A 21076-nucleotide genomic window follows, 5' to 3' on the forward strand; every position below is an offset into this window, starting at 1 on the left:
TATTTTTAGATTTCTAAAATCAAATTAATTAAAGGTAAATTTTATTTTTAAAATAAAAGCTATAATCCAATGATTTTTAAGACTAAATCTTTCTTAAATACCATTAAACATTTCATGCTCTGTAATGGACTTTTTAAGCTTTAATTTAATAAAGGCACTCTATAAAAGGTTAATGGAAAAACATTTTTTTAGTTAATCTGTTAAAAGCTCCGAAGCAGAAAAATTAAATAGAAAGAAGTAGATAAAACTGAAGTAATCAATTTCGAGGCTCACGTATGAAAGAAAGGTCTAAGATTTTCAATTTTTATAACGCGACACGCGTGTAATTATGGTGGCCAGCTTAGAGGAGCTGGAACTAATTTCGTCATCCAAGATCTTACATAACACTAATATGCAAGGGATTAGTCATACGAGACTCGCGTAATGGCCTAATTTGGACAACCGTTGGGCCATGCAAAGTCTTGAGGCTAGCTTTGAACAGAATTTAGTCGAAGATGACGGTAGTACATTATCATTGTATAACGAGATCTTAATCCTTGAGCGAGAGACAAAATATATGTAATTACAAATGCTTTAGAAGTCTTTGAGAAACAACCTTCATATATATAGTTCATTAAGGTTGTATAAAGGCGTTCCCCGGGCAAATTAATATATGCCCACCAATTTGAAAAGGAAATCGATGTTCCTTACAAATTAGAATTTCCAATTGAATACCAAAGTTAAACATATTTCAAATAAGTGTTTACTCCCTCAAGGACAAAGATTTCTAATTTCTGAAGAGACAGATAAAGTAAGGACGTTTGATACTTGGTTCAATCAAGCGTCAAGACGCTATATACCCATCAATTCCCCAATTTGGTTCAACGAAACGTGAAACAGGGATCCCTGACACATCTCAAGTTACAAAAGAGTCTAAGGTACAACCAAGGATGTCCGTCAAACCATTAACCATGAAGGCAAAACATCTACTAACTCTCGAACCTTCTATTCAATTCTGAGCCTAAAATAGGCCTAAGTCAATGGGGTATCTCAGTAGAAAAACAGAAAGAGATAATACCCAAGAAGTCGTCGACTGTGACGATCTCAATAAAAATGGAAAGTAATACGATTTAATGTTGTAGGAATTACTAGGGTTTAGAAGGGCTAAGAGAAGCGTAGAACGATGCTGGGGTCAAAGTTAATTCCCTACAGCGAAGTTAGATTGACGTTCCGTAGTAAGTGGGCCAGAGTGAAAGGAATGTATGAGATAACTCCTTAGGGAATCCGTTTCACGACTTCTTAAGGAGCGAGTAGGCGTAGATCCTTGTCACAGACAGGCGTTTCTTGTGACGAACTACTCGCAGTCAGTTTTGCCAGTTTTGCTTCTTTTTTACTAGAAGAGTTTTCACGCAGTCTAGCTCAAAATCATTTCTCGCGTCGCCCCAAGTTCTTGCTGAAAAGATTGGTGGCATCTCGGGTCGGAAAAACGAAAAATGGATCCATGCAAAAGAATGTAGAATAAGTTCTTTTTTTAGTAAGGGTATTAACTCGAGAATTGCAAGAAGACCGTTTAGAAGATATAGTGAACCAGAATTAAAAAAAAATGTCAACGGTCGAAACGTATAGAAGGCTATCTTTTAAATTTCTAGGCACCATTTTCCAAGATGGCTCCGGATTTTCAAGAACCTTTGATTATCATTCACTTCGTCATTACTTATTTGAACACCAAAATAACCTAACCAATTTCTCAATATAAAGTTACGTTATCATACTCAAAATGACGTTAATGAATTATATCTTAGTATATTAATTAGCATATAGCAATCATTTTTCGCCTCTTTTCTCTTTGCAGCTATTCTACATATTTTTCGTCACAGCGTGTGCCTTTCACATGAACAGCATTTTCAACGTCAGAGGTAAGAGGCTCTAATAAGATCTGATCCCTAAAGCAATTACACACTGAAACCCGTACATACTCAAAATATGTCTAAACGTATACAAATTAGACTTACATAAAGATGACTTTAATACCAATAAATGTTTCATTACCATTTTGCCGCTTCTTGATATAGAGAATCCCTCCGACTATTTTATAGAACTGTTGATCATCAGTAGCATGGCTCTGATCTTCTCTGGTCTCTGCGTTTTATCCTCGGTTCTCCTCATCGTTGGATTATGCGTGGTAATTATAAACACTTTGTACATAATCTTGCTTGCAATGATGTCCCCAATTTTCACTCTAATTAGGCAAATTCACGGTATAACATAACGGATTAGTGAAAATATATATTTGCACATATACTGTATGTAAATAGGATTAATGTCTTGTTCAAACACAAACCTAAATTTTGATTTCAATTCAACGTAAAATTAATAATAACACTTTTCAAACGGTGAAATTTTAAAAAGTGTATAATAGAGCAAGAAAATATAAAAAAAAATTCGAAATACCTTTAGAGAAATCCCGAGAGAATTTTGGACTTAATTAAATACTTCATACTTAGCAGTAGTAGTATTTTTTTATAAACATAAGCCGAAATTGCTAGACTTAAATTGAATTTGATGTTTGCCTTATATACTTTCAACGGGCTAGAGTAAAATATTAAATCTTTCAGATGATTTAATATTTCTCGTCGTGCCTAAGGCTTATTTTTAGAAATCTTATGATGCAGTATCTGAGGACTAAATAAGGTTTATGCCTGATTTCATAGACTTGTTTCGAAAATATTGAAAGAAAGGCACATATACCGGGTTTATATGGTAGAAATTTGATATTATTCCACTCTTATCTTATATAATCAAGAAGTGATATCTAGTTTATTAGGGAGAAGGTATAAATTCGCTACATTTCCAGCTTTATCTCTAGTCCAAGCGTAGGTCCGGAGTTAATCCCCGCCTCTAAACTACAACCAGCATCTCATTGGTTCCTGAAAACTCGCGTCGGCTTAACGCGAATGACGAAAATTACGTATTTTCCGACTGAGGAGAGGCGAAATAGCCCGGCCTCCTTTTACGTCCCCCCCCTTGTATTTTGAAAGGGGTCTGGAACTATAGCTCTCAGGCAACTTATATCTTCTCCCTAATAAACTAGATATCACTTCTTGATATAAGAGATACCATTCTATCAAATGTCATTGTTACGTCGTTACTTCCTAAGCCTAAAGGGAGAATATAAAAAATAATACCATAAGCTTATAAGATAAATGAAGTTCGAATTAGAACTAAGTTGATATTTTCAAATGAATTTATTACAGAGAGTAACGGAATTAATATAAAATATATCACATTTGGTGTTGAGTTTCACCAAAACCATTGTAGGGTTACGGTAAATTCATCACTATTGACTGTCCGACTTGATTAAAGAAAGAAAGAAAGAAAGAAAGAAGGAAAGACAGAAAATTCAATCTTGTTTCCTTAGAATCCTTCTTTCAATATAAGTTAGGCAACTATATCAGAAGTATATAAACCGGAAGCAACAAAAAGTGTCTTTGAACTGCGTATATAAACCCATAATATTCAGGAAAGGAAATATTTTTTCACTTCAATTTATCTTTTATTGGTTCTACCGTAAAAGATACCATATAGTAAAAAAAAAAGGAAGTTGAATTTTGAACCAAATAAAAAGTATTAGGATTTAGTTCAAAAGAGGAAGTAACTTTCTATGAAATATAGCTTCGTCGCTTAAAATCCTATGCAATAAAAGAATCCATTTCCGGTTAATATCATTCATATATCTGATGCAGTTATTAATGTTATTTTCGTGAAAAATAAAACACGAAAAACAGAGATAAGCACTCCAGAAATGTTTGCAATCGAGTGATTTAAGAAGGCAATGTCACCGTCCCCTTATAGTATTTGTATACTTCGTTACTCCTCAGCAACAGTAAGGTTAGGCATTATTATTGGTCTAGCCTAATTGCAATCAAGTTCTATTGAATTGTCGCGCGGTGTTTAATCGTTAATTAGGTAAATATTTCCGCTCTATTTGCATTGGATACAGACAGTTTCTATTCCCAATTGGAGAAAAGCGAATTTCAATTTACTCGTAATTTGTAAAGTTGAACATTCTAAATTTCCGTTTCAAATCTTATTCCAGGACAATCACCAACTGCTTTTGCCCTGGCTATCCTCCGTTTCCTTGGCTACGTTTCTAGATTTGATTATCGCCTTCTATTTACTCAGTGAATCGGTAATACCCGCAAATTCATTCAATCATTGCATGAATTGATAAGCTTTAACTAGTAAGATTGAATCAGAAAATGTATTGCCTCTTAAGGTTAATATCATACAGAGTTCTAAACAGAGTGGTAGAACCTAAGTACAGTTGCTTCTATGAGATATCTGTTTTTGAGAGTCGAGTTTGCTCGAATGGCATTTTGACCTAAGGCCTACTGTTTACAAGCTACGCTTAGAGTATTGTGACTATTGTCATAGGAGTAGATTATCGACTCAAAATTGATTTACCATAGAATCAACTGTACTTCGCTCCTGTATTTATTCTTTCTGAAACACCCTGTATATATATATATCAAAAGGTCTTTCCTTAATTAAAACTCGCGAAATTAACCAATTTATGAAAATTAATTTGAAGTACCACTTCTTAATATTTAAGGCAGAATTAAATAAATTCGTAAAGGGTAAAGTTATTTCACAAAACTTAACTTCGATTCTCAAAGAGGGAAAAATAGATTAAGGGACTTAAAGCTAACTTTTATCATCCATAGTTACGTAAGCATTTTCTCTGCCAAAGTTATTTTAAATTCATTTCACTTATTTCGTTATAGAAACCATTCCACTTAACTAATTACCTCTATTCAATTATCTCTAGGAATTGGACGTGTTTCTGGTCATACTATTCGCCATTGATATTTCAAAATGCGGGATTAACGTAAAATATAACCATAAGTTTATAAGTGATACGTTCCATAAGTATGACACTTCCTATACTTCGTAACGCTAGAGACTTACAGCTCGAGCTAGTTCGAGAACGACAAGCGAGAATTGGTTGTCTACACTCGGTTAATTTTGCAGTCCATCTAGTTCCCATTTAGTCTGTACTAAACCTCACCAGGCGTCGCTTTACGAGAATATATGACCTACGTCACTTCATGACAAGTTCTCATTAACTAGTGACAAACTTATGGAACATATCTTATGAACTCATGATATAAGAGACTTCATTTACAAAGGCGAGCCGGTGATAATGGCAAACTTCGTTCACGTTCGAAAACTTAATGACTGTAAATTTAGCTTCAGTTACTGCGGTAAAACGTTAACACCGGCTCGTCCAAAGTTAATACCGCTAAAGTGTTAATTAAGACTTTCACGTTGACAGATTTACTGCATCCTGTGCGTTTTCTCACAATACCAAGTGTACAGAGGCGGAAGAAATCCCGGGCAACTAAACGCTTTTCCGGTATGGTTATTTTAAAGGACATATCCACAGAGTTTTATCGCCCAAAGTCTGACCTAGATTTAAAGGTCCAAAATCGAGGGGTCAACCACTTCTCAAAATATATCGCGCACCATCCCACGAGTCCATTGAAATTCCTTGTTAAATATCCGACCGAAATTAGACGCAATTTCAATTTTCGCGAACGTTAGTTTAATTACTTTAAATGTATTGATTACTTTGAAGTCACCGAAGCCGATAGTTAAGATATTTAAGGCAAGAATTTGCATCAGTGGTAGACAACATTGGGTATAAACTTCATTAAGTTGATGGGATTTTGAAGTTTATTAAAGCGTTTATGTATATTCGCCTGAATGGTATTTATCATTAAAGGAAGTTAATTAAATTTCGACAGAGATAAGAGGCAAAGGCCAACAGCCTGATTATGTATTCATAGCCAAGCTGCATCCACGCGTTATAAAGTAGCTAAACAATGCCTTCTAAAATATACAGACTCACGAGAAACGTAGATAATATTAATTAGCAATAATAGATAATTCAGAGAAACTGGACGCGACTTGACAAATTTCGGTAAACTTTATACTGACGCTTAGAATGACGTCGGATTTCACCCATCCCATTCTGTTATTCCAATTCGAATTTCATATAAGCAGTGAGCACGTATGAGAAGGAGACTCAGAGAGACCAAAGTCTCCGTCATACCTCCTTCCGAAACCGGTACCATCAGAGTTTGGCACATGCGCAATCGGTGCAACAGAGGGGACAAAAATCAGAGTTTCTTTGTTTACGGCCAGTATTATGGCCGAGGCTGCTACACTCAGCCACCCTTATCTCTGGTGTTAGCCTCTAACAGTCTTCTCGTATTTACCCTTTTTGAATTTTCTTTTTAACGGATCACGTGACGTCTGGTTCGTTATAGTTACCTTCCCACTTTCCTCCTCCTTATACGTTCTCACTGATATAAGACGCCAGTAATTGCATCTAGAAAACTGACTTTTAATTACTCACTAATACAGGATATACCAATCCTCCGAGTGCATTCACCGTCGACCCAAGAAAACGGTAGCAACGTTCACAAATCATCCCATCCAATCATCCACCATAATGGTACCCAATCGAGCCAAGTCTTAAACACGTTGGGCCTCTTGTCCCGTAACAATAGTTACTCGAGCGGCGTCAAAATATCCGTGGCCACGATACAAGAGTGTCCAGTTGCTCTTTACGAACTAAGTTCAACATCGGAGCATCGGACTTCCATCACCGACTCAACAATCTTGAACGACGAGGTCCTCGGTGACGCGTCAAAGTCGAACAAAATAGTCAAAAGCCAAGGAGGTGAGCCGGTAACTGTAGTCATCAACAGTCCGGATTCGGACGACACCCTGGAAACGGAAGACAATGTTACATTAACGGAAGTTCCGGAAGAATATCTCGAGGTTAAGGTGACAGACAGCGAAAGTTGTGCCTATAAAAAAACCAAAGACACGCACGTTTCGTAGTCCCACTCGTCGTGTGTCTTTTTGATTTTTAAATTAAATTTAATAGTTAACAAATTAAATATAAAAGAACCCAAAAAGAAAAAATAATCATAAAGTATTAAATATAATGGATTTTTGTATATAATTATAAGGTTTGTATATAAATATATATATATAGAGGCGGGAAAAAATAATATATTGTATTTTACAAACAATCGTATTTAACTCTATTTAAATAAAATTTTAAACGACGTCTTATTTGTGGCGAGATAGTTAATCTTAGAATATACGATTACATTATATACAAGGCGTTTCTGATAAGTGAAGTTATTTGGGTGATTTTAATTTTCGACTCGAACTCGCACAAAGAACATCTCCTTAATTTATACCAGACTAATCAGAAATACCCTGTATCATATAACCATATAACGCAATAACATATTATTACAATGCGGAAATATGTACCACTACATTTAATATCACAAAACAATTAACGTTTCATAAATTTTAATCAAACCAAAGCGTTTCTTCTGCGAGAGAAAACACACCGCGTTCTCTACGTTAGTGCCGACGTAAAAAACAAAAAACACGTACAAAATGTAAAATGACAGATGGGTAAGGCAAGTTAGGTTACTGCATAGCGAAGAAGTCTATAGCGTTCATTTTCGCGCAAAGTTTTCCATGTATCCTACAGCTCTACCTAGGTTTTATTTAGTTTAAAAAGAAGAAGTTCATAGTCTAATTTATTGATGACTATAGCTATGCATTATCCTTGACAAGACAGATAGGTTTCGCGCCACACCGGGCGGTTTTTAGTAGCGATTCCCGCCATTTTTCTTAGAGTTTATCGAAACGAGTGTCGCGCTCACGTTCTAGGTCTTCCGCAACTTAAAAAGTGGAGCCTAAATTATAAAATTATATAGCCTAACGTAAATGAAATTATTCAACAACAATGAAAACGAAACATTATACGAAAGGATACCACTTACAGAGTTGCGATTGCGTGAAGCGGGTAATAAAATCGAAGGTAAGTGGCAACTTGTATGGAGTTGTCTTGGTGACAAATACTTACGGTCAAAGATTGATATAGCTATTTGAAGCTGTCAGAGCAATCAATCTGAGAAACTTGCTTCTTTTCCATTCGAGTTTTGTCATTAATTTTAATGGACTAGTTAATATGGGTTATAAATAGTAAAGATATTGATCGAAAGAAGGTTTAGCATTCTTGATTCAAGATCTTTCAAGTTTGAGGCGAGAAAAATACCAAGTTGTTTTTCGATTTTCAATGCATTTTAGGCTTAACTCGTGCACCGTCTATATATACAGCATGGTATATATAATATGACAGCCAGTTTATACAAAATCGCGCCAAAAGAACATTCCCCCTTAATTAATATCCTCCTGTATATGCTAATGAATCCAGAAATAAGTAACTAGAACGCTACTGTAAAAACTAAATTTTGTAGAAATTTCGAAATAACAGCATAGAAATAATCGTCAACGAAAGTGCTATACGGTATTAAAAACAGGTGTTTTTCGACGCCTCTGTATTTATTTTCCCTTGAAATTCTGAATAGCCTGATGATATGAATTTTGTTTACTATATCAAATTCCCCTGTGAAGCTAAATTACAATGACCAATTTAGTAACATACAGATAATTGTCATAATCGAAAAATAAATAATATAAATTAAAGCAATTGCAGCCTTTAATTACAAAGTTTCGACAAGAACGCATTCAAGTTAATAAGAACATAGGGTCCGGTACCGCCTGCGCATCATAAAGGAGTGAGTGACGGAGAGGCAAGCCCCATACCTATAACGTTGCCTATGTATCCCCACCTACGGAACGGCACCGAAGTCCTCCCAGCATCCTCAGCGTTTAGGTAGGGTTGTACAGTACGAAATCGTAAAGGACGCCCCCTCTGTCTTAAAAATAGAAGCTATTTCTAGTACAAATTAGAGACGAGTCGGGCCCCCGATTTAATCGGGTTTTTTCGACCCGACCCGACCCGAACCCGATTCGGGTCGGGTCGGGCAAAATTAAATTCAAAATTTTCCGGGTCGGGTCGGGTCGGGTTTTTATTTAAATTTTTTTTTCCGGGCCGGGTCGGGTCGGGTTTTTATTTTAATTTTTTTTTTCGGGTCGGGTTAAGTTTATAATTTTAAAGTTGGACTCGGGCCGGGTCGGGTCGAAAAGAAAGTCGACCCGACTCGTCGCTACACCTAACTAGAGACGAGTCGGGCCCCCAATTTAATCGGGCTTTTTCGACCCGACCCGACCCGACCCGAAACGGGTTCGGGTCGGGTCGGGCAAAATTAATTTCAAAATTTTCCGGGTCGGGTCGGGTCGGGTTTTTATTTTAATTTTTTTTTTCGGGTCGGGTCGGGTCGGGCTAAGTTTATAATTTTAAAGTTGGACTCGGGCCGGGCCGGGTTAAGTTTATAATTTTAAAGTTGGACTCGGGCCGGGTCGGGTCGAAAAGAAAGTCGACCCGACTCGTCTCTAGTACAAATACAATGGCGCAACGCGGCAGCACTTAACAATCGCCTACCCAAGGGTAGCGGCGTGCGCAAGGTACACTGAAAGTGTTTCGGCGCCGCACGTCGCCCATCATTTCCAATACATCTTACCCCACGTCTCTCTACTCGCGTACCTGGCTGAGAAGATTCGTCTGCCAATATTTATGATACCTGTGTATTAGCATAGCCCCCCCCCTCTGGTAAAGGGCGATGCAGGCGAAGAATGAATTTTCCATGTTCTTACTAGCTTGAATCCATTCTTGGTTTTGACTTTTGATACTTTTAAATATCAGAAAATATGAAAAATATTTCAATAATAAAATAATGCCGTAACTATAGCAACTGAGTGACGTCAAAACTGCGTCGTTTTCTTTATGACGTCACCAAATATCATGCAAACCACGATTATTTAAAAATAAATATCTCTCAAAACATATCATTTATTCAAAGGTCTCATTTAAAATCTAAAAATAGATTTCTACTCCTCTGAGACTACCCCTTTAAATTAGGGGTATATTGCGCAAGTACATCTTCCAGGTGCGTTAATAAGTACTTGCAGAAAACTCAGATGTAGTCTACTCGCGTTTCAATGACTAAATTCAGACGTAAGTTCAGAAAAAAACTGCGCGCACAATGAGAGGTTCGTATCTTTTCTAAGATTGGGATTTTGCGAATTTGGTATTTTCTATGAAAGTATGTCCCATAAATCCCTGATGAAGTGCCATTTTCCGCACGAAGAGTAATTACCGGTAACTACAGTTCTCACACACCTTTTTTTTCCAATTTTTTTTTCCCACGACATAGCAATAGAAATAATTTTCAGGATCATAGGTGAAACTGGGTTAGTATTTAATTCCTGTAGATAATTCGGGAAATGAGTTTAAGGGTATGTACCCAACACGACCCTGTCTATAGGAAAATAAACCAGACGCATCGACATTGGCCCCAATGTGAGCCTAGTTTATAGGGCAAACAACATTTTACCTATGTATTCTCATTCAAAAACCCACGTAGCTAACTAGTACAGTTTTTAGTTTAGCATTAAACATCGCGGAGACGAGTTGCGTGAAAGTAGAGCTTCGTAACGCGTCTATCGTTAGTTCTTATTCAATCTTTTTAAAATAAAATCAGGACATTTCTCGATGGAAAAGAGACAAAATCCCAGGTACAGTATCGTACGTCTAACCGCTTTCGGTGGACTAGGTGCGTCCAGTAGCTTCAAGAGGGCCAAACAACAGCATCTTTGGTCATTGGAGACTAAAAATGGAGCGCCAAACCAAGATGCTGCCGCGCAAAAGGAAAAGGAGAAAATGCCTTTCAAAATCATGATGTTGATCATGGTTCTAGCCCTAACAGAATTCTTCACTTTTGCCGCTATCAATTTACTAGCACCATTTTTTCCTTCACTAGTAAGTGGTTCTTCAATCTTTTTCCAGGTCGTCAGTTTTCCCTGGGCCCGGGCCAACTGTAGTACTGTCTTGATGGGGCCCCAAAATTTCGTCATTTTTCCCAGGGGGCCCGACAGCCCTGTCCTGTGTCTCTGTTTTGTATAATCAAGAAGTTATATCTAGTATATTAGGGAGAAGGTGAGACATGCCTAAGTATTCGAGCGCCATAGTCCCGGCCCCTTTCAAAATACAAGGTTTCGCCTCTCCTCAGTCGGAAAATACGTAATTTTCGTCATTCGCGTCGCGCTGACGTGAGTTTTCAAGAACCAATGAGATGCTGGTTGTAATTTAAAGGCGGGGATTAACTCCGGAACTACGTTTGGACTCGAGATAAAGCTGGAAATGTGGCGAATTGATACCTTCTCCATAATAAACTAGATATCACTTCTTGGTATAATATAATTTCCGTGGGCAGGGCTTGAATAATCACGCGTACTTGTGACTAAGCCGAGCAAGCATGTGTCATTTAATTTTTAACTCTGAGCAAAATCCGGGCGTTGACTTTGAAATGAATTGCCCTGAAGTTATATAAAGCTTTAACGTTTAATGCAATTATTTAAAGGCCGAGAAGAAAGAAGCTTCAGGTGCAGCATTCGGGATTATAATTGGAATATTTGAATTGGCCGCTCTTATAATCTCACCTTTCTGCATTAAAGCCGTGAGTTTCCCCAATTTTTAAACTTGTTACATACCAATTCGTTTTCTCTAAAATTTTCTCATTTAAACCAACTCAAGGTGTTACACGTATCACCGAAATTATTAACAGTTGTCGGAGTTATACTATTGGCATTGGGAACGTTACTTTTCAGGTAAATGCCTCAACCTTGCGAAAACAAATATGAAAAGCATGTACCAGAGTTAATCGCTTCCACTGATCTATTTCGGTTCTTGGTAGTTCATGTGACGTAACTTTGAAGCCACATTTTAGAGTATAAGTAGAAGTAACCTCAATAGGCGTGACACTTGTCATAGATTGGAGTTTTTCGTGAAAAATTAATGGATAAGTTCTGGGAAACACACTTTCGTTAACATATTTGATTTAGTGACATAGTTATTATTCCGTTACCATAAATTCATGAAATACGTTCCATTAGTTTGTCACTGGTTACTGAAAGTGACGTGGGTCATAGAGTCTCGTAAAGCGACGCCTGGTGAGGCGCTGTCCAAGACTTAGAACAGACTTAATATGAAAATGGACTGCAAAACCGAGTGTAGTCTTTCTCGAACTAGGTCTCAATAAGTCTCTAGCATTATGAAGTATATGAAACATACCTTATAAACATATGTGTTACTTAAGCTAAACGTCATTCACGTGTAGATTAGAAAAAAAGTACATTAAGGATTAAAACTTGGGTTATTGAACTTCCGTGAATTTTACTGACAATGCGTTTATTACAGTATTGTTATGATGTTACCACCGGGGGCACCATTCGTATCAGTTTCAATTTTACTGAGAATATTTCAAGGTGTTGGTTCAGGTGAGTTATGAGCCCACGCGAAAGTGGGGAAATGCTAACATCTACAAATTCCATTGTTCTCTTCTAATTTTGGTTGGTTTACATTTCAGGTGTTATTGACGTTTGCAGTTATATGGTAATAAGTTTAGTAGTCAGCGGTAAAGTCTCTACTGCCATTGTAAGTATATCTAATTATGTTCATACATAGTTTACATGCTAGGAGAATTTACAAAAGGCGGCCAGGCTACTTGGCGGACTAAGTGCAGAATCAAGTAGACTGGCCTCCTAGTGTAAATGATATCAATCCTCCGAATAGTTTGAAAATATTGTGTTACATAATGAAATTCAATAGTTAAACCTTAATATATTAACAGGGTATCCTAGAAATGGCAGTGGGTTTGGGCATAACAGTTGGACCAGCCATAGGAGGTGTCCTATTTGACGTAAGCTGGAACTTACCACTTTTACGAACCTATCTAATGCTTTGTAATTTATAGGCTGGCGGTTTTATGTTACCGTTTCTGGTATTAGGAGCGCTGATCGCTATCATGATACCAGCCAATATCGTAGTATTCCCAACCGTTGGTAAGATTACGAAAAAGTATGTCCACGGCTTATTTTTAAGACTAATTCACTTTGTTACGCTTTCACTATGTAGAAAGGCAAGACGATGACAGTAAACTTAGTCTAATGGGATTTTTACTGGACTTCGAAGTTATTATTTGTATTATAAGTATAACGTCCGGTGGAGCCACCTTGGGTTTCTTAACAGGAATTCTCGAACCTCATCTAAGACAAGTCAGTAACATTGCTATATCGTAGGATGGTGGTCGGTTACCTACAAGGTTACTAGTACCATGGTGGGACAAGTATACCTACAAGCACCCGGGGCAAGCGCCTACAAGTATCTACCAGTACCTAAAAGCACCTACAAGCTCCTTCAAGTACTACAAGTACCTAAAAGCACCTACAAGCTCCTTCAAGTACTACAAGTACCTAGAAGCACCCGGGGCAAGCACCCACAAGTACCCACAAGCACCCACAAGTACCCACAAGCACCCACAAGTACCCACAAGCACCCACAAGTACCCACAAGCACCCACAAGCACCCACAAGCACCCACAAGTACCCACAAGTACCCACAAGTACCCACAAGTACCCACAAGTACCCACAAGCACCCACAAGCACCCACAAGCCCCAACAAGCCCCCACAAGCACCCACAAGTACCCACAAGCACCCACAAGCACCTACAAGCACCCACAAGTACCCACAAGCACCTACAAGTACCCACTAGCACCCACAAGCACCCACAAGTACCCACAAGCACCCACAAGTACCCACAAGCACCCACAAGTACCCACAAGCACCCACAAGCACCCACAAGTACCCACAAGTACCCACAAGCACCTACAAGTACATACAAGTACATAAAGCGCCCACAAGCACCTGCAAGTACATACAAGCACCCACAAGCACCTACAAGCACCCGAGGCGAGCACCTACAAGCACCCGGGGCGAGCACCTACAAGCACCCGGGGCGAGCACCTACAAGCACCCGGGGCGAGCACCTACAAGCACCCGGGGCGAGCACCTACAAGCACCCGGGGCGAGCACCTACAAGCACCCGGGGCAAGTACCTACTAAATTAGGGGTCAAGTATTAACAAGATTACTGGGACAGAAGTGAAAGTCGATAAAAATGAACTTAATCCGTTGTTCAGTTCAACTTAAGTGCCACCAACGTTGGACTGGTCAGTATTACTACAGGAGCTGTTTTTGCCATCACCACGCCTCTATGGGGGTACTTATCTGACAGAAATGTGAGTTCTAACAGGCCAAATACAAGTAACCCTTTCTTAATGAATAACCTTTCAGATAAACGCCTATCTACTCATGATCACCGGAAGTTTGCTAGCCGTTATTGGTTTCTTTATATTAGGTCCATTCCCTTGGCTACAAATGGAGTAGTAAGTGACCATGTTCTTAATTAAGGTTTAATCAACTAATGTCTTTATGAATACGCTAGCAAACTATGGATGATGTTAGTGTCGTTGTTCTTCTGTGGTTTAGGGGCGGCAGCGCAAAGCATTTGTCCTTTTGGTCTTATGCTTAAAAGTGCCAGGTAGGGTAACTCAAAGTGAGAAACAAAAACTGTTTAAGTTTCTAAAGTTTTCACTGTTAAAAATTACAGACGTTTAGGCATGCCAAATGACGTCACCACATCAGCTTTAGTCTCAGCTATTCACATTACTTGCAGTACAGCAGGGTGAGATTTTAAACCTTCAAAAGGGGGAAGAAAACGGGGGGAGTTTACCGCTACTAGAACCGCGCCACGAGAATGTAGATGTTATTTGGGGGATAATTAATATGCATCCCCTACACACAGAAAGTCCTCGATTTTCAAAAACCCGAATTGCGGGGAGTGAAATTTCATATGCCGCGAAAAAGTTCCTCCCCCCCCCCCCAAAGGAGCAAGGGTGGTTGTCTCTGCCTGAAGATTCATGCCACCACGTTTCAATTATAAAATTATTCAAGTTAGGCTTAACAATTACAACGTATTAAACAATGCGGGTGGTTGTCTTTGTCAAAAGATTCATGCTGCCACGTTTTTCTCTATTATAGAATTATTCAAATTAGGCTAAACAATTAATAGGTATTTAACAATAATTAGGAGAGTTTAATTTACGCTTATAAATACAAAATGAACCTAGAGTTTGAGATTTAATTAAACACTAGTTACCCCTACAGTTGGGACTCCAAAAGGAGATAGGCTTGTCAAAGTTAAAATTTAACACACACACCTTTAGGTTGGGATTAATCCGTATCCACTCGAGTGAGATTTGACGTTAATGAAATCCATAATTACCGCACAAAACGTCTTAATTATCTTCGTAAAACACTGACCCGCGACAAGAAAACAAAATCGTACCGCGAGTCGCAGGGCAACGGGCGTACTAATGGCTGGCCAACGTTTGCGCAAACTCTCTAAAATCACGTGACACTTTTCTTTTCAGAAATTCATTAGGACCAATCGTGGGAGGTTTTTTAATAGACTTATTTGAATTTCGTATGAGTACTTTCATCATGTTTCTATTCGAAATTTTAAAGGTACGGTGAAATATTAAAATATATAAATCATTGTTCAAGTATTATTTACTAAAAATATTTCAACCGTTTTTAGGCCTTATTAGAGTTTTTATCATGGTACCTTTTAAAACGTAGAGCCTCGGCAACCTAATTTTAACAACGTCACAGAAATTATATATATATTACCTATATTTTACTCTACAAAATTTTAAATTGTTAATATTATTTAAAGGAGAAAAATAAGTTATTTGATTATGGAAAAGAATCTATAAATTTCGCGGTTAATTTTATGTACATTACACGGAGTAATTCATACTCCTCAAGAAGAAAAAACTGTATATAGTTAGAAATAAAATAATTAAATATACATATGTGTCAACTAAGTCTATTGGATAAAGTTATATAAAGTGGGGCATTTAAGAAGTTGAAAAAAATATGAAGAGTTTAAAAGTCATTCGTGAACTAATATAGGACTTTTAAACTAACCTTTAAATATGTATTTCAAGAAATTTAAACTTAATGTTAGGAAGCATCTGTTATGATTGAAATGTGTAGGAGAAATAATTGCCAGCTGTGTTGACAATTGGCATAAACAAAATCTTATCACCAAACGATACGGCGTTCAATATTTCGTTAATTTGTTGGCAAATGGCACATAGTTGTAGAATGAATTTTAGATTTTAATGTTGAAAGTTATCACCTATATCTCCTCCAAGTAAACACCATGGCAAATAACTGTTAGACAGGACATAGAAAAGACATTAGTTATTAGTGTTTATAAATCAGAATGTAAGGGTTAGTACCAGAATAACTTGAAAGGCAACCATAATGGCGCAACCAGCACGAAAACCGAGAAATTCAATGAATAAGCCTCCAATGAATGGACCAATGAAACAACTTCATTTAAATAAAGGTTAGTTTCACGTGTATAAACAGCATAAGTTTATATAAGATATGTTCCACAAGGTAATGTAAGAGACTTACTGAGGGCGCCTCACCATGCATCGCTTTAAGAGAATATATGGCGTTTCACCTACGTCACTTCATGACAAACTATCAGTAACCAGTGACAAACTTGTGGAACATATCTTATGAACTTATGATGAGGGTAAATAAATACTTACCCTAGGTTACTCGAGGTAATATGAATGGCCGATACCAAGGCTGATGTTGTCACATCTTCTGGTAGCCCGTTTCGACTGAATAATACAAAACCAACTCTGTGAATACATTCTTAAACTCTGTTTACAAACTATTTTTGACAAACCTAGCGCTTCTGAGCATCAAAACATAGGGGCAGACACTTTGAGCGGCAGCTCCAAGACCGCATAGCACCTGAGCTATGATGACTAACCATAAGATACTGAAATATATTTCAGTAATTTATTTACATATTTAAAAACGCGAAAATAATTATAAACTAACTTACGCTTTAAAGGGAAGTCCAGGAAAGGGTCCCAAGAAGAAATATCCAGCCGAACACAAAACGCATCCGCCAAACATCAAATAATAGGAATTTATTTTTTTGTCGCACATGTGACCCCAAAAGGGAGTGGTCAAGGCAAAGACTCCTCCAGTAGTTATGGTAACTAAACCCACATTAGTCGGTGAGAGGTGAAACTGACGTAGATGAGGTTCTAGTACGCCCGTCAAGAAACCCAAGATTGAGCCACCGGAAGTTATACTTATGATGCAAACCAAAACTTCGAAGTCTTTTAGAAACCGGAAGACGTTCTTCAATCGACTTTCAGCCTTACCCTCTGTGGTGAAATTAAGTTTGTATTGGCGTAAATAAAGTTATGAGATGTATCCAAACTTACTGTCACTCGGGAATATAAGATAGTTAACTGGTGAGAGTACCAGTGTTAATAGACCAAGTGCAAAGAACGGTACACCATAACCAAAATACTGAAGGAAAGTGTATATTCAGATTACTACTTTTACGGTGACATTTAGTATATATATTATCCATACACACTTCAAACATTACACCTCCTACAGCGGGTCCAGCCGTTAACCCTAAGCCAACAGCCATTTCTAAAACACCCTGAAAGTTCCAATTTGTTTTAAAGTCACTGTACCCAAAAATAGAAAAAAGTAAGCCTTTTCCAAACAATAAAATGAAAATTGAATACTTTTGGGCTTTAAAGGGTTAGGATAATATCGTATAGTAGAAAAGCAATAAGATACGGGAGACAACGAACTCAATGAGTTGGTAAACAAATAAAATAGAGCCTTAGGAGAAAATAACAGATTTTTATAGTGACGTGTGTAACAAATCTTCGATTTATCAAAGAACCAAATAACTTACAATGGCTGTTGAGACACGGTGAGGAATTTCTCGAGTTGCCACCATATAACTACATACGTCAATTACACCAGCACCAGCACCCTGCGCGCTACGCAAAACTAAAGCCACAGTGACGTAACCTAACCCACCTTCCATTTCATTAATAAACCTTTGTAAGAAAAGACAAGCTTATAAAGTGTCCGTAATTAAAAGGCAAGTCTAAAGACACTTACCCAAACAATATTGTACTTATAGCTAAAACCGCGATACCAGCTACGATCAAAATTTTTGGTGATACAACAGACACCTAAAAGAAATGAAGTACAATAAGTACTTGTTCGAATTGGAAATTCAGATGTAGTTACCATTTTGATGCAGACATTTGACACGATCAAGGCTACCAGTTCAAAGATTGCTATAATGGCACCATATTCTGTGGGTGTTGCGTTCTTTTTTTCAGCCTCCGCCGGGAAAAATGGCGAGAGTATGGTTATGGCTGCAAACGTTACGAAATCCGTCAAAGCCAAAACGGCCAGAAGTATCCATGGTCTCCAACCACCTCTGGGTCTCTTTATGGATACTTTTTCAACATCTTCCGTGATATCATCTTCGGATATCGTACGTGGTTCTTTGATACCTCCATCTTTTTGTTGCAAAAGTTCTATGACTTCGGGGCCGTGTATCGTTGTTTTTCCGTCCGACATCTTTCGCAAATTCTTACCGTTTTTTTCGACAATTCCTTTTTGATCATCAACCACTTTACCATTGCTATTAATAAGTGGCGATTTATTGGTCCCATTTAAGGATGCTAAAATGGTGATGAATATTGTCAATTGGGGGTTGTTGATTCTCTTTGCGAACCTATCTAAACCCTAGCATCATAAGTTTATAAGATATGTTCCTTAAACATGACACTTCCTAAACTTCGCAATCATGTCAAGCTCTCAGTAACAAGTGACAAACTTATGGATCATATCTTATGAACATATGCTATAGTACCGATATAATTTAATAATTAATACGGCGCGTTTTGAATTTTAATTAACTTGGCGTAATCTGACATGTCACTTAAAATTATCACTAAGGCGATACTTGACAACATTCTAGGTCAAGTAAATTTTAATTAGACTTTAAACGCGTTTTGAAACCGTTTACATAATGACGACCTTAGAATCCTAGTCAGAAGTGACATCAGCTGACAATATTCTAGTGGCAATTACGTTTAAGTGTGGTGTTTTCCGAGCCCCATTATAAAGATATATCTATCGCTTCATCTAAGACACTCGAACTAAACAATAGCCTGGCCGTGATTGTGTATCGTCTCTCTATTGAAGTAGCTTTCAATCTCGGCACGGTGTTAGTCCGTGAGTCAAGTTGTCGTCGTATCTTTTCTTTCAACCTCAAAGACTAAAATCACGGTTTCGCGCCCGGACTAGAACATTTTGGGAATCTTTCCCTCTTTTTTCCAAAAGTTTATCTATGACGACGTTTCAACTAAAATTATCATTTGTTTAAAATATAACTTCTACAAGGTTCAAAAGTGAAAAAAGTGGGTAAAATTTCCGTTTATGTTATAGTCCATTAGTCTGAGAAATTATCTTAGATGTATCAATTTTGAAAGAATACTAGTTAATACTAGCGAGAAGATGACTGCAATTCTCGTGGCGGTTTATATAGTTTCCAGACAAGGAGGATTGATACCATTTACACCAGGAAGTCAGGCTACTTGGCGTACAAAGTGCAGTACCAAGTAGCCTGGCCTCCCTGTCTAAATGTTTTAAATCCTTCTGGTCTGAAAACTAGTATAAAAACTTCATTAAAATAGTACTTACCGTGGGAATTCAAATTATTATTATTGGACATCTTGGCACATAAATTCCTTCGATTAATTCCCGCTATGAAAACAAAACTTGATATTTCTTCAAGATAAACCACGTTTTATAATCGTAATCACGATTAAAGTTAAAAGTATTTCTCGCAAAAGTAATGGATTAGTTTGACCGATACTGTTATGGTTATATTCCTTCAGCATCTTTCAAGCACGATGCTGCAGTTGGGCGCCAACTTTGAATGGAAACGGTGGAACCGTGGACAATTTACGTTTGATTTCATCATCACTATATCGCTTGACAAATTGGTCCCGAGATGATGTGTTTTTCAGTTGTCCGTGTGAAAGGGATTTGAACTCGAAGCGAGCGAGTCAAACCATTTCTTTAGAAAACGATTAAGTAATACTAGTTAAAATGAAAAATAAACCAGGCCTGGGATTATTATAGCCATAGATCTGGGCTAAATGCCGATTTAACCACCAAGGCCGGTTAATTTGCTATAGTACAAGAGAAAACTCAACAGGATATGTCGCGTATATTGAAAGATGAAAGTTATTATAATTGGATGAGACCCGCTCTTTTAATAAACACCTCGTGCGCGCTTAATCTCTTCGACGACGACTCGATTCTTCGAATGTGAAAAGGTTTTTTCCAGATTTTTCAATTCACGACTCAACTTTATATCCGACGTGTTGAGTATAACACAGCTCGTTAAAAAAATATCGAGCAATCTTATCTTTTGTTAAAGAAGAAACCAATCTGAGTTAAGAGTGACTGATGGAGAGAAAATTGAGTACATCCAAACAGTTTATATTATTGGTTAGATAGTTCAGACGTCAATTAACTAGAAGTTTTAACGCGTAATTAATTGCATTTTATCTCATTTGAATTTTTCGGTGTTCTTCGGTGAGTTTAAGACGTGATAAAGTAGGCCTGCCTTTTACCATCGCGAAATAATTGTAAACAACAATGTTTGTCCTTGATTTTGTATCTACCAAGCGCCCAATTGACTCATCACATCACCTACAGTGTTTAAAAGATCCCCTATGGAAAAATTCCTTTCATAACTTCGTGCTAATGAAATTATTATGTGTTTTTCATTTCACTCTTACTGAATACATTTTTTTCTTCTACAGGATTGCGACTTCATGGTAATTTTTGATTAGAAATAAAACAATACTACGCATAGGTAACCGACTATGTCAATACAACGTCAATACTTGAAGCATCTATTGTCTTTAATTTGATAAGGGAACCGTTTAGTTTATTTTGAGATCTGGCGTTTATTTTTGTCAGATATTTTCTAAAAACTAGGATTTTGCGTCAATGGGTATCGAAATAAGTTGGTTTTTGGAAAAGTAAACGTCAATGGTGACGTGTTACGCTACAAGAATCGTTGATGTAAATGTTTTGCAATAGACTTTTTGTTACTTTATGAAAATAAATATACTTTGATCGTCACGCGTTAGTGTTTTAATGACGTAAATTAAAATTGTATTAAAAGAAGCGCAAAATCAGAAAGACACAATGCAAAAGGAACTTACGTAACTACTTGCCTTTGAAGTTGCAGTT

General features: G+C 37.4%; 4 protein-coding genes and 1 long non-coding RNA gene across 8 annotated transcripts in view; 4 read left to right on the forward strand and 1 right to left on the reverse strand.

The window, feature by feature from the left end:
* Positions 1–7085, forward strand: part of LOC149602647 (uncharacterized) — a 31884-nt gene extending 24799 nt beyond the window's left edge. Inside the window, exons 2-7 of one of the 2 annotated variants that reach the window (XM_089860870.1) lie at positions 1832–1895; positions 2052–2161; positions 4076–4168; positions 4808–4867; positions 5315–5395; positions 6409–7085. In XM_089860870.1, coding sequence (XP_089716996.1) covers positions 1832–1895; positions 2052–2161; positions 4076–4168; positions 4808–4867; positions 5315–5395; positions 6409–6891 — 891 coding nt within the window. In that variant the 3' untranslated portion in view covers positions 6892–7085. The remainder of the gene's footprint in view (positions 1–1831; positions 1896–2051; positions 2162–4075; positions 4169–4807; positions 4868–5314; positions 5396–6408) is intronic. The other variant, XM_089860871.1, reaches the window with a different exon arrangement.
* A 718-nt stretch (positions 7086–7803) lies between these two features.
* LOC149602648 (MFS-type transporter SLC18B1-like) lies at positions 7804–13119 on the forward strand. The gene is made up of 9 exons (XM_089860821.1): positions 7804–7897; positions 10524–10801; positions 11403–11498; positions 11576–11649; positions 12239–12318; positions 12408–12475; positions 12672–12740; positions 12795–12882; positions 12956–13119. Exons 1-9 carry the CDS (start codon positions 7804–7806, stop codon positions 13117–13119), a joined length of 1011 nt encoding a protein of 336 aa, XP_089716947.1.
* A 1010-nt stretch (positions 13120–14129) lies between these two features.
* LOC149602649 (MFS-type transporter SLC18B1-like) lies at positions 14130–15536 on the forward strand. The gene is made up of 5 exons (XM_089860822.1): positions 14130–14265; positions 14325–14420; positions 14490–14564; positions 15313–15406; positions 15480–15536. Exons 1-5 carry the CDS (start codon positions 14192–14194, stop codon positions 15534–15536), a joined length of 396 nt encoding a protein of 131 aa, XP_089716948.1. The 5' UTR covers positions 14130–14191.
* Positions 14945–20160, reverse strand: LOC149602650 (MFS-type transporter SLC18B1-like). Of its 3 annotated transcripts, none has more exons than XM_089860888.1 (11): positions 19508–20160; positions 18041–18483; positions 17909–17982; positions 17697–17844; positions 17364–17432; positions 17206–17293; positions 16815–17145; positions 16653–16748; positions 16510–16584; positions 16189–16282; positions 14945–16120 (listed from the first exon to the last, which is right to left on the reverse strand). In XM_089860888.1, the coding sequence occupies exons 1-11, from the start codon at positions 19536–19538 to the stop codon at positions 16082–16084; spliced, it is 1488 nt and encodes a 495-aa protein (XP_089717014.1). In that variant the 5' UTR covers positions 19539–20160; the 3' UTR covers positions 14945–16081. The 3 variants fall into 3 exon arrangements, with proteins under 3 accessions (XP_089717014.1, XP_089717016.1, XP_089717015.1); XM_089860890.1 differs by lacking the exon at positions 19508–20160 and adding an exon at positions 18896–19147; XM_089860889.1 differs by lacking the exon at positions 19508–20160 and adding an exon at positions 18675–18886.
* A 114-nt stretch (positions 20161–20274) lies between these two features.
* On the forward strand, positions 20275–20965 carry LOC149602651 (uncharacterized). Its single transcript, XR_016377869.1, has 2 exons — positions 20275–20410; positions 20641–20965. It is a non-coding gene; the product is annotated as an uncharacterized LOC149602651 (long non-coding RNA).
* Positions 20966–21076: the final 111 nt, after the last annotated feature.

The sequence above is a fragment of the Phalangium opilio genome, unplaced genomic scaffold, assembly GCF_054372755.1.
Source record: "Phalangium opilio isolate 3A_F unplaced genomic scaffold, DU_Popi_V2 ptg000354l_1, whole genome shotgun sequence".
In the NCBI taxonomy this organism is placed as follows: Eukaryota; Metazoa; Arthropoda; class Arachnida; order Opiliones; family Phalangiidae; genus Phalangium; species Phalangium opilio.

What these genes read in the sequence shown, in the direction of transcription:
- LOC149602650 (XM_089860888.1), bottom strand. Translation starts at nt 19,538, where the DNA reads ATGTCCAATAATAATAATTTGAATTCCCACG. An exon ending in CAAATGTCTGCATCAAAATG is followed by an intron (nt 17,983 to 18,040) that starts GTAACTACATCT and finishes CATTTCTTTTAG; the next exon opens with GTGTCTGTTGTATCACCAAA. An exon ending in CCTGGACTTCCCTTTAAAGC is followed by an intron (nt 16,749 to 16,814) that starts GTAAGTTAGTTT and finishes AATATATTTCAG; the next exon opens with TATCTTATGGTTAGTCATCA.
- LOC149602649 (XM_089860822.1), top strand. Translation starts at nt 14,192, where the DNA reads ATGATCACCGGAAGTTTGCTAGCCGTTATTGGTTTCTTTATATTAGGT. An exon ending in CCTTGGCTACAAATGGAGTA is followed by an intron (nt 14,266 to 14,324) that starts GTAAGTGACCAT and finishes TGAATACGCTAG; the next exon opens with CAAACTATGGATGATGTTAG. An exon ending in TTCTATTCGAAATTTTAAAG is followed by an intron (nt 15,407 to 15,479) that starts GTACGGTGAAAT and finishes AACCGTTTTTAG; the next exon opens with GCCTTATTAGAGTTTTTATC.
- LOC149602648 (XM_089860821.1), top strand. Translation starts at nt 7,804, where the DNA reads ATGAAATTATTCAACAACAATGAAAACGAAACATTATACGAAAGGATA. An exon ending in AGCGGGTAATAAAATCGAAG is followed by an intron (nt 7,898 to 10,523) that starts GTAAGTGGCAAC and finishes AAATAAAATCAG; the next exon opens with GACATTTCTCGATGGAAAAG. An exon ending in CACCTTTCTGCATTAAAGCC is followed by an intron (nt 11,499 to 11,575) that starts GTGAGTTTCCCC and finishes AACCAACTCAAG; the next exon opens with GTGTTACACGTATCACCGAA.